The sequence below is a fragment of the Embiotoca jacksoni genome, unplaced genomic scaffold (assembly GCF_022577435.1).
Source record: "Embiotoca jacksoni isolate LCO1_2020_lvr unplaced genomic scaffold, fEmbJac1.0.p SCAF_8, whole genome shotgun sequence".
NCBI lineage: Eukaryota > Metazoa > Chordata > Actinopteri > Embiotocidae > Embiotoca > Embiotoca jacksoni.
Window position 1 is genome coordinate 18,329,794 of NW_027185436.1, and position 11,878 is coordinate 18,341,671.

At 41.4% G+C, this 11,878-nt stretch overlaps 1 protein-coding gene across 2 annotated transcripts in view; it reads right to left on the minus strand.

Annotated features, from left to right (window-relative positions):
• Window positions 1-11,878, minus strand: part of dtx1 (deltex 1, E3 ubiquitin ligase) — a 46,284-nt gene that overhangs the window by 5,451 nt on the left and 28,955 nt on the right. Inside the window, exons 4-9 of one of the 2 annotated variants that reach the window (XM_069139238.1) lie at window positions 5,353-5,414; window positions 5,023-5,154; window positions 2,864-2,925; window positions 2,533-2,691; window positions 1,295-1,456; window positions 26-115 (exon numbers count right to left, since the gene is read on the minus strand). In XM_069139238.1, the coding sequence (XP_068995339.1) occupies window positions 26-115; window positions 1,295-1,456; window positions 2,533-2,691; window positions 2,864-2,925; window positions 5,023-5,154; window positions 5,353-5,414 (667 nt within the window). Of the gene's footprint in view, window positions 1-25; window positions 116-1,294; window positions 1,457-2,532; window positions 2,692-2,863; window positions 2,926-5,022; window positions 5,185-5,352; window positions 5,415-11,878 lie in introns of both variants that reach the window. The other variant, XM_069139237.1, reaches the window with a different exon arrangement.

Below are 11,878 nucleotides of genomic sequence, written 5' to 3' on the forward strand. Positions count from 1 at the left end.
TTCTGGGACTGCTGTCAGAGCTCACCTTCCTGCCTTTCTCGTTGTCTGGGAGATAGCAGTGGCGAGGGAACCCTCTCGCACTGAACTTCTTCCCAGGGTTGGGGTGCTCATTGGTCTGGTAAAAATGTCAGGAACAAAAACAAACATTACAACTCCTTCTCCTCCAATTACAACCTGATTGTGTGGGAAATGTCAACAGCACCCACAGGACAAGCTTTACAGTTCACACTGCTCACAATGGCCTTTGTAATAATTATTTGAGAGATGTGCTGCTGTAAATATCCATTTATCTCATTAATCATTTTGTTTTAGAAAGGTTCCATTAATGCTCCAGTGTAAAAAAAACAACAATCCTCGTCTTGATTAAACCATCGAGGGTCAGATGAGGAGCAGATGTGAAACAGGTCTCCACCAAAATCGGGAACATTTTGTACAACCAGACCACCTTCCTCCCTCATTAATAAAAGAGGTATTTGCAGTTATAGTACCCCTGTCATGCCAAACCGTCTTGTCATTCCTTAATTTTAGTTTAAAATGTGGTTCCAACCAAACAGCTTTCTGCCTCTATTAAGATCACCCTTAATATTGCTGTTTTTTTTTTTTTTTTAATTGTAACACTAATATATATAATAGATTTACTTCATTACAATCCTAAACCACACTATAAGCAGCAGCCTGATGTTTAGAGAGTGGACTGAAAAGAGGAGAAATAGAGGCAGGAGTTGTGCTCACTGGCAGGAGTATTGTGCTGCTGTGCACTGAGTGGTCAGATGACCGTCTGTATTCTCTTCCCCTGGGGACACTAAGAATGCTCTGCTGGTGGAAAAAGGTCAGTTTATTGACTCTATTAAAGCTCATCTCAGCAGTCAGGATAAAATACGCAGCCCTCTCATCGCCACCAACCCACCGAAACATCCTGTCCTCTCCACTGCAGATGTGAGTTTGAGGTCTTCTCTACTGGATTTAAGTTTTTCATTTTCTTGTCTATTTTTGTATTTATTCATTTGATATACACACAGAAAGAGAAATGATCTATGTGAAAATAGTCTTACATGACTACAGTATTTGACTTTTCTTTTTTTTTTTGTAATTCTGAATTGTCTCTTTGCCAGGAACCGTGGTGTGATTCCTAAGAAGGCAGTCTCCTCGGTGCCCCAACACCTCACCTTCCAGTACGAATGACCGCTGGTCATATTTAAGCGGATAAGCAGTTATAGAAAGTTCACGGATTTAGAGGGGAGAGACAGTATATCAGGGCACAAAGCTGGATTTAGTGAAGTGAGACGGTTCCGACCTGGATCCCGGCAGGAATGTCATAGACAATGCGGATGGTCTTGGAGTCCGGGTAGCCGGGCAGGCAGTGGGGGATGACGTGGTACTCCATCTTCCCAGGGGGCTGCGTGCCGGTTTTCTCCCCATAGATGGTTTTGCATGTTGGGCACTGCAGACTGCCATCCTGGTTTGAAGAAAAATAAACAGATTTGCTTCATACAATAAAGCAAAACTGACTACTAATATATATATATATATATATATTTTTTTTTTAGCTTCTTATTGCTTTAAAGTGCTGATTTAACCTAAGAATAATTTTTTTTTTGAAATATTTTCCATGATAACAATTTTGTTTTATAATTTATAATATTTCTGCCTATATTTATGTGGATATAAATTTTGACGAACTCAAAATAAACACAGTGTGAGCTAACTGCACGGCTGACAGACGATGTTAGTGACTAGCTGCTGATGATTGTAAAGTATTTAGCAGCTAAAGAGCCTGAGCTGACAAAAATGAAAAGGAGAGGGATTATTTGACTCACACTTAAAGCTAAATTATGCTTACGTTAGATACTGTATACTAATAGGCAAACGCTCTCTCACACTACCCCCATATTAGAAGAGCATTCAATAAATATAAAATTGCACTTAAATAGTGTCTGACTCATGATAAACAGTTTAAAAAGGCAGCATAAGCAGCCTTCATTTTATTTCATGCTTTATTTTTCCTTCTTAAAACCCCTGTGCCTACATCTCCCACAATGCCACTCGAAACAGTCAGAGATTTGGGTTTACTATGGTTGTAGTGAATGCAGCATATTAAGATCAATTATTAGAGCTTTATTTCTTTATTTCTTGAAGAAAGCTCTAATACCTTCCTCGTGCGACTGCAACATAGCTTGATCCCACCAAAAGTAAACGAGAATATAAGCTATTGCTGCTAATGTGACACTGACGGTTGCTGATTGAATCTGCTTTTATTTGCTCCATCTGTAGTAGCAATCTGTAAAATTTGTATTTCATGCAGGCAAACTGAAGTGAAGAGAATTAATTGTCATATTACAAAGTACTGTGCTGTGAAGGCTGATATGACTGATCCGACAAGAGTGTATAAGATCCCCATCTGTGTGCGACAGTATTGAAGCCTGATCATCTGCCAGTGCCATTCAGCCCAGTCAAGCTGTAAGACATCGCGAGTTTATAATTTGAGCCCAGAGTGACATCACAACAGCGTCTGGCTCGCACGCCTTTACCCACCTTATTGCCATTGTTGTACATGGCCACCAGGCACAGCAGATGGTACATGTGCCCACACTTGCCAAGTTTGCCCACCAGTTCTGGCTTGATGCCTTTGTGCTGCAGGACGCCTTCATAGCCGGATGACATTACCAGCCTCTCCATGCAGATGGTACAGTCCTGGAAGAGCCAACCAAAATACTTCAGCTGACATTCTGCATGGACATGACTGTGTGTTTATGAGACTTTCACTTTCGGTTGGGACACCAAACGGTGACAGATTGCATCTCTTGCTGGGCACAAAACTTTTTAGTCCTCAGTATGTGCGTGCCTTTTTGTGCCTTTTTCTTACCTCGTCCGGGACAACTTTAATCTTCTCTGTGTACCTTCGCACCACATCTTCTGGGTTTTTACCTTGTCATAAAATAAAAACACGAGAGATATGAGATGACCGTCAAAGAGCAGCATGAAAAGCTTGGCACTTATTTACACCCACTGACCACATGTATGAATAAAGACAAGATGGACCTCTGCACGGCCTCTGATTGTCATTTGAACATGAGAGAGTAACAGCTAAACCTTGATCGATGGCAAACTTTCATCACTCTGGCCCGGGTGCCTTTTTAGTTTCAGATAAAAGAGAGTGAGTTATTGTATGGTATACATGTCTGTGATGTTGAAGAGGAGGTCACCTTCAAACTGGCACATAGCAACCAGCCATCCTCACACTCTCCGATAATCCCCGAGCGCAACCAGGCTCGCATGGTTGAGAGCACACCCACAGCTTACACCCCTAATACGCTTACAGGCAACCTCGTTTCCCCCGGAGCCTTTGTTTGTTCATTTGAGGGACAGCAAGTGAACAGAGGCAGAGAGAAAGAAAACGCTAATATAGCAAGGCAGAGGGGGCACAGGGTAGTGAGGAGAGGAACCAGAAACAAGGAGGAGAAAGACTGAAGAGACAGAATTATGTATTTTACACTGCTACCAGTTGATGGCTTCATTAGCCAGATCGCAAAGCCTCTCTTGACCATTTTCTGAGCAGAGACCAGAGCAGAATAAACCCAAATCTCCCTGCACAAGAAAAAAACACATCTCTATTCCTCTTACAGACCTCCAGTATGTCTGAGTTTATGCTGTCTGTAGGCTGCACACACAGGTTGCCATCTACCGCTCCTTATTTCTTAATCTACAGTACTATAAAAAAAAAGGTCCATAATTTATAATCACTTTAAAAAAAAATATTCCTGAAAACAATATGTGATTTGGAATGAACTATAGAGAAGGGCAGAAACAGATAGAGAATTGTATCTTTTTTAGATGGCAATGTTGATGTGCTTGTGGGTCAACCGACTGTATCCAGACTGAAATGAACATTTGGTGATCCTCTGAATTTATGGTTTTTAATCGAAAGATTTCAACTATTGCCATGAATTTTGCAACAGATTATAATCCATAGAGGATGAATTTTAGATATCTTTTGTGATCGCTTTATGACCGCCTCACGCAATAGTCATAAGCGCGACTCTAGCCTCCTGGTCTTGTTGGAGATGACTTAGCTTTGTTGAGTTTATTAGAGGTTGTTGATTTTCAGAGGAGGGAACAGCTCCATTTAAACCCTCTAAAAAACCACATTTATTATTTGTTTATCTTTGGACACTATGCTACACTACCAATTAACTGGAATTGCAAGTTGATCAACTGAACACTGTTTCCATGTTCCATATAAGTACTACCCTCCTATGAATTTACAGGCATATATGTGTTCCTTCCAATGAAATTAGAGAAGAGTATAGGAAGTGAAAAATAAAGTGTGACCACATCATCTCCACACAACTTCATCTGTATGTACAGTACAGATAAGCTTTAAAGGGCTGACTGAGAGGACATGTAAGGTGCAGGGATGGAAACCCAACAGCCTCTCTGATCAATTAGGACAAAGACTCCCTTGGGAAACCAGTGGTTTCCACAGCCTGCATCAAAAGGCACTTATTCAAGCGCAGAGCCGTCCAACTGAACACCAGATCTCCTCTCAAACCAGCTCGAAACGGCGGACCCTCGTCAATTACTTTCCATACAACAGCCTTGGTCAATCCACATGAACAGTTACATCTTTCAAACTGTTAATCACAGTTTCAGTATATTTACTCGGGAATCTGAAAAAGAAATCAGAATTACAGGAAGACAGTAATTCTTTTAACGTCAGTAAACTTGGGTGAGGTTGGAGTTGTTGCAACCCTTATGCAGCTAAAATGGGAGACATTTAAAGAACAATTATGGGTCCTTCAACAGTTTATTTGATGGTTTTGTTTGCATGCTAAACAACAGACTCACTGACAGCTCATATGGAAACATCTTGCTTGGCAGGACAAAGACAGTCTGCTGACTGATCTGTTCTCTCCTCAGTTCATTTCCCATTTATTCACTAAAGCATTATACAAAATATACAATGATGGCATTTGATTAGGTTTTTTTAATTTTATTTTCTCCTCTTCGTTCCCTCCGTCTCACCTCTCCTCAGGTGCTTCTTCTTTGTTTTGCGACGCATGCCGTTGATCCCCGGCACGGGCTTCATGTCGCTCTTGTTGATGGGTGGTGGGTGCAGAATAGGCTTCGGGGCTCGAGTCAGGCAAACCGGCAGACCTGCAGCGCACATCAGGATACCTGTCATACCTGATGCATATGTCGCGGACACACACACATACACACACAGAAGAGTGGAAAGGGTGAATTTCCTTCAAGGTAAAAAATAAAATAAAAAATAAAAAGTGTAGACATATCATTTTGACACAAGCACTTGTAACAAAAAAAGCTTATTTTTAGCTGCAGATGTGGTCTAACCTGCTAGTGCTGGGTGCAGTGGTCCAGAGCCGGTCAGGTTCTTCACTGGGAGAGCAGGAACGCTAAAAGAGAGAATAAATAAACAGTGAAACAAAGTAGTAATAAAGGAAATGAAGCACATAATGTATATAAAAAGTCTGGTAATAATAAAATAGACTATTACTGGTTATCACGCCACCACGGAAAAACCTGAGAGCAGCAGAAAGTTCTGCTCTGCATGCCATGAAAAACATTCAAGTTAAAATGTCATATGTGCTTGACCACAGAGACAACTGCGATAGGATGAGACAGCTTGACTCATGTACAAAGCACTGCAGCAGAGCCTGATTCAGGATGACATTTGGAGAGGTTTGAGTTCGTGGCAAACACAGACGACAAAGACAGTTGACTTGCGTACTCTTCAAGATCTGCGGAGCAGAGCGGACAAAAGCACTCGGAGCATTAATATGAGCATACAAGTCTGTGAGTCTCTTCTTCAGAAGACCAGAGCCTCAACCCAGCCTACGGTATCCCGCAGCACAGCAGAACTCAGGAACAAGTGTCCTTTTCTCGGGTTAAAAGTAAGACTCCGCGCAACAATCCCACCGGATGTGTTGTGGATGTGAAGCAGCTGGATGACCTCAGAACATAAAGTTAAATCTCAACTTCATGACAGAAAGGCTCCATTTACACCAGGTCATTTCCTGTTGAAAGTGTGGAATTATTGTGATTTTTTTCATTCAATCGTTCTGAAAATGTGCTGCATTCCAACAATTATTGTCAGTGTCTTTGGGCTGGACTGCCGTTGAGCGTTACCTCGCAGCATAATCAAACTTTTGGTATTTCTCTTTACAGCTACAATAGTAATATGTATCATGCCACTCACTGGCTTGTACTAGCATACAGTATGTAAATGGTTGGTGCTAGATCGAATCAGCCGGAAGGATGCACAGTCTAACATTTACGCTGCTGTTATTGGTTGTTTAGCTGTCAATCAAGTCGTCGCTGGCCATGTAACTAAACCTAATACTAATCCTAACCCACCCAGAACATGACAACAAAATCAGTCAGAGTATCCCTCTCGCTGATCCAATGTAACACCAGCCAACATGAATCCCAAAATGTGTGCATGACAGGAATGTGCTTGTGAAAAAACTCTAGTGGTCAAGTTAATAATGGCATGAGCTTCTTAAGGAGGCAGTCCAAGACATGTTTTATGGATGCATATTCTGATGCAACTTTTCTATCTGAAGCCTATTAAAGCAGAATCTTATAAGCATGTAGTACACGTGCTAGAAATTAAACTAGAGTTTAACCACTGAAGTTGATATCTTTCATTATATATTTGTTCAAGAATGAGTCAAAATACTCGAGATGCTCACTGCTCTGCTCTCCCCAAATCACTACTTAAAGTCTCAGTTTATCGACCTCAGACACACACACACTGCTGCACATATACTTTTGAATCTCTTTGCTGTTGAACCATGAAGCGACTGAGGTCTTTGGCCCTGCAGCTCCCAGGCGCTGCACAAATCCGCATCAACAGACCGCTTTGATATTTGTGAGAGCCTCTGTTCCTGTGCCAGGGGAAGCCCTTCAAAAAGCTGAGTGCAATAACAAAAAGAGACACGAGGCCTGGTTGAAGCTGATGCGTCCTATTGCATCTCTGGTAGAGACCTAGATACACTGTGTCTCACACCAGTGGACCAGAAAGCAGGATCAGCTGACTCCTGTTGTGTGTCGGACTGATGCGAGTCAAAATCAAAGTACAGAGATGTGCAGCTCTGATAGGCGCCCCATGTTAGAACGTCGAACTCAGGAGTGTGAAACCATGACAGGTTTGATTTTTTTTTTTCTTCAAGCAAAGGCTACAGCGAATGATTTCACACCTTGAGCTGCAGCGGAGGAATTAATGGGTGAGCTGACCTCCAGCAGTCTGCTGCTTGAAACAAAAACCAAGCAGTCGATACTTCAGGGCACACAGCTGGCCTTCACTCAATACAAGTACCAGTTTGAATCAAGGGCTGGCTAAATAAAGTCGGCAGAGGAAAATCTTAATAGAGAATAAATATATTAAATAAAAGACTTGATCTACTTTTACTTAAAGCAGATTTTGATACTCAAAAAACAAACCAAACCATTTGAGAGTCTCCTTTATCTAAACATGCACTCAGGCCTGAATCAAATCAAAACCCATTATGAACAAGATGCTTCCCTTTATGAGTGCATGTATAATTTAGGTTGTTCCCAGAGAGCGCTGTGATCAAACAAATAATTTTCATTAGAAGAAATGGGCTAACACACCACAAGAGCTTTCAGCACAATCTCGTTGTGTGCTGTCAGCACATTTTGCACAAACTATACGTGCACAGTACAGAGGATCAGTCACGGATCTGTAACATAACATTAATTAGCAATGCCTTTCATCTTTATTGCTTTCCAATTCAAGCAAAGATCTCACTACGAGCCGGAGCGCGTATAGCATAATAAATGCGGTGATATAACATCTGCAACGCCAAAAAAACAACCAGCAGCAGCTACTGATTATCCTTATCTGCTAAACGGAAAGAAACAAGCCTACACACTTGTCTCCACTGTGTTTACGGTTTCATTTATACAAAGAAAGATAGATGCACATCTTGCAAACAATTTCCTATTCCCATCCCTGTCTAATTATTTCTATATGAAGTTTGTGATTACCCATGAATGCACTGCTGAAACAGAGGCTGTGCCTTCATCCAGCCAGTCAACCTGTAGCCAGAGTGCATCTGCCACCTTCCATCTCCTTCTGTTCTCTGTTCTCTTGACTAGTTTTTTATTTATTTTTTTTTTTAAAAGAAATGTGCACCTCTGCAGGAAGTGACCCTGTCTGTCCCAGCTACGCCTTGAGCTCTGGGGTTAAAGACACATGCCACCAGCTCCTCACACGGTGCTGACAGTCCCTCACACTGGATGACTTCCAGGGTTTTAACTCTTTCACTCTTCCCCTTTGCCCGTTCTCTCACCCAGACACCTATCACTCCTGTTAAAACCCACAACAATCTTTTGTCCTTGCTTAACTGGCATTTCCATGGTAAAAACAAATCAATGATACTAAACAATAAGCTGTCTTTGCTTGTGCTCAGATCTCGAAAGCATTTATACCTCATCATCAGTGTAAACAAGTGCAGACCTCGCGCCTCTCCACCGTGACACTACTGTTCTAGCACTCCAGTTTTGATGAGGCACATTTCAGCGAACCACACTGAACCTTGTCACCTCTGCATTTCTTTCGTGCTGCCAACTCAATTTTTTCTCTCCCTCCTGACCCGTGTTCTTCTTTGCCCCCTTCTCTTCATCTTCTCTGCATGAAGAAATCAAAAAAGGTTGAGCATGGTTACACCAAAACCTTTGACAGAAGACAGTGAGGAAAATGCTGCAAGGGAATTTCTATTCAATTGTCTAATGCTGTGATTTCTGACCGAAAAACACTGCAATTAAGCAATAAACCCAGCCCCTAATCCATTAACACCACATTAATAACGGCCCCTGGCAGGTCAGAACATGAGGGCTGCTGTCTCACTATCATCCTCAGGGAATCCTCAGCCTGCCTTGAGGACTTAATAGGACATGATTCCCCAAATAGAGACACCACATTAAGCCTGATAGAGAAAGTGCTGACGGAGGACTAATATCTCCTCATCTGTTTATTATGCGCTGTAACGACAGTGCGAGGGTGGTCGGATGAAGAGAACTCCACGAGTGCTTAATTGCATATTGATGTGAGTAGCAGGAGGCAGAGGCTAGCCCCTCCTCCCTGCTACAACGGGGATGGGGGTGGGGGAATTCAGAATAACCTGAAATGCCCTGAAAATAAGCAATAAAGACACCAAAAATGTCCAAATGGCAGCAGTGTGGTCCACATGAGCTCCCATGATTTATACATTTGTTTCAATATTAATTTTTATCGTACTGGGCGCACCAGAGCGGAGCAGCGAAGCAGCCCACTGAGGGATGATGATCTCTGCACTCGGCACACTAACAGCCCTCCAGTCAAAACCAAGACAGGCGTTCTCAACACGAGGAGCTGGTAGACACAGCTGACAGAGGCGTGAACACATGCTTTTTGTTCCATATGAATATGACTGAACTTTTTTTTACCTCCAATCCTTCACCTGCCAGAGAACAGAAAGCGATACTACGCAGTAATTCTGTCTAGAGATTTGTAGAGCAGGCCGGAGTTCTATGAAACACTGGTGTGCATAGAGAAAGTGCACAAGAGGAGTAGTTTCAAAGACAAAAGAGACCTGAGAAAAAACTTCTGAAATTCTTTCTCTGTTCATTTCAACACAAAAATGCCTCTTTATCTTTTAAACAGACATCAATATTATTGTTTCTCATGTCTCCATGTAATCAAATCACAACATTAAATCTCATACTGAGAGACTGATTAAAAGCTGGAGCTAAGGATAAAATACTTGAGAACATTCACACACACCTGTATTGGTTTTATTATATGGCACCTTTTTCTAGTTAAACAGTGCCTTGTTTTAATTCCCATTTAACAAGCAGTACATTAACTATTACTACTACAATTTTAAAGCAGATTTAAGTTTTTCTTTATGTATTTGTCAACTACTGTGGTCACCTATAAAAGGAGACTGGTGTATACAAAGATAATGGACAAAAAATAAAATAAAACATAATTAAAAGAATGAAAAATATGTCTTTGTAGGAAAACTGCTGACAAATACTACTCATTACTACACACTTAAAAATATTAGTATATCTGCAAATATATTCTGTTTAAAAAAAAAAAAGATCAATAAATGCATAAATAGTTTTATACTTGCATTTGAAGCCATAGACTGAATATAAAATAGGTGTAGTTTTTGTGGCTGAAAACTGAAGCCAAAGTGCTTTAAAGTGCAGTACCACGAAGGGCCTGTAGAGGCTGTCGCCAAAATAACTATGACCCCCATTAAAAAAGTATCTACTTCTCTTATTAAAATACAAAGTCAGTACAAATTTTTCCACAATTCATAATGGTCTCATTAGTTAAATTCACTCCTTTGGTGGTCTGGTGGTCCTTCTAAAAAATTATTCTCTTATAAATCAGATATAAGGCCTCAAAGAGAGGTATGTTTGGAGGTGTCCCTGGTTTGATTGACATGCCTGGGGTGTAGTCAGGTAGTTGCTTTAGTTAGGCGGGCAGGTCCTCAGTCACAACTATGAGTTAAATTCTCCCCAGCTCGTCCAAATATGGTTACTTCTGGCTCCAAAAAAAACAAGATGCCAAAATGCCAGAACAACATCAATTCACAAAGCAATGGGTGGATTGTTTGAAACAATTGAATCAACTGTCAATCTTATTTCATTGAACGATTTTGATTATTGTTTTCGGTTATTTTTCAATAAAAATAAATGTCAATCACTGTCTTGATCTTTTCTCAGGTTTATGTCCCTTTATACTGAACATTGTTTTGGCCATATTTCGCCAGTCCATGGACCAAACAATTCAACCACTTAACAAAGACAATAATCAGAATAATAAACTGTTTTACGAAAATCATCTTTAGTTGCAGCCCTGCTTTTAGCACATGCACCAGTGTGAATAGTCTATCTGATCCATAGCAGTCTGCACCTGTTGCTACTACACTGCACGGGTGGTGATATGTGGGCTGCCCAGTAATAAGATAAACTGATGTGTTGACACAAACCAGCAGATGGTGCCACTTCTAATATTTGTGCATGTAAGATAGATGCGTGTAGCAATGCCACCCCCTCCTTCCTCCCCCTCCCCCATCACCAGCAGCTTCACATCACACAACCAGCGGTTTCTTGAGACAATAAAAAGATCAATATGTGAACTGCAGCCTTCATCATCAATGATACACAGGTCACAAAAACATAAACCGAGCTGTGCTGGCTTATGTAAAGAAGAAATCAATCCTATGCAAGATTATTTGAGGTATTTTTACATGATGCCAGCAGTTATAAACCTGTCATCAGATACAGCATGGTTGTTTATATATGTAAAGCAGCAAAGTAAACTGTGCCAAATACTTTCCTTGCACCCATCAGCAGTTATATTAGGGCGTGGGTGTGTGAAAAACAGATCTGATGTTTTACATTCTGTGTGGGTTCCACTGTTATCTGTCGCTTGTGGGAATGTGCGAGGGAGTTCACATTTCAGTTTGTGTGTGTGTTTGCAAGCTCTCATGTCCTGCTGTGTGTATGTTAACCACACTCATCCTGTACGTCGAGCCACTCGCCTGGGAACCGCTGCACTCCACCTCGCCTGTCTCTTCCTCTCTCTCTCTCGCTCTAGCTCTCTCTGTCTCCACAGAAGTCTTCTGCGCTGCGAGCTGAAAGAGTCACATTTCGTCCACAACTTTGCGCACCTGTGCTTTCACTGAATTCTTCAAATACAGACTATCAGAGTAGGTCACCCTGTGCTGGCTTTCTCTATCACTCATAATTTTGCACAAAGATGCATCATTTCCCACCCACTTGATGTATGCTGTGCTATGGCGAGCGGAAGCCCCTGTACATTTTAATGACACTG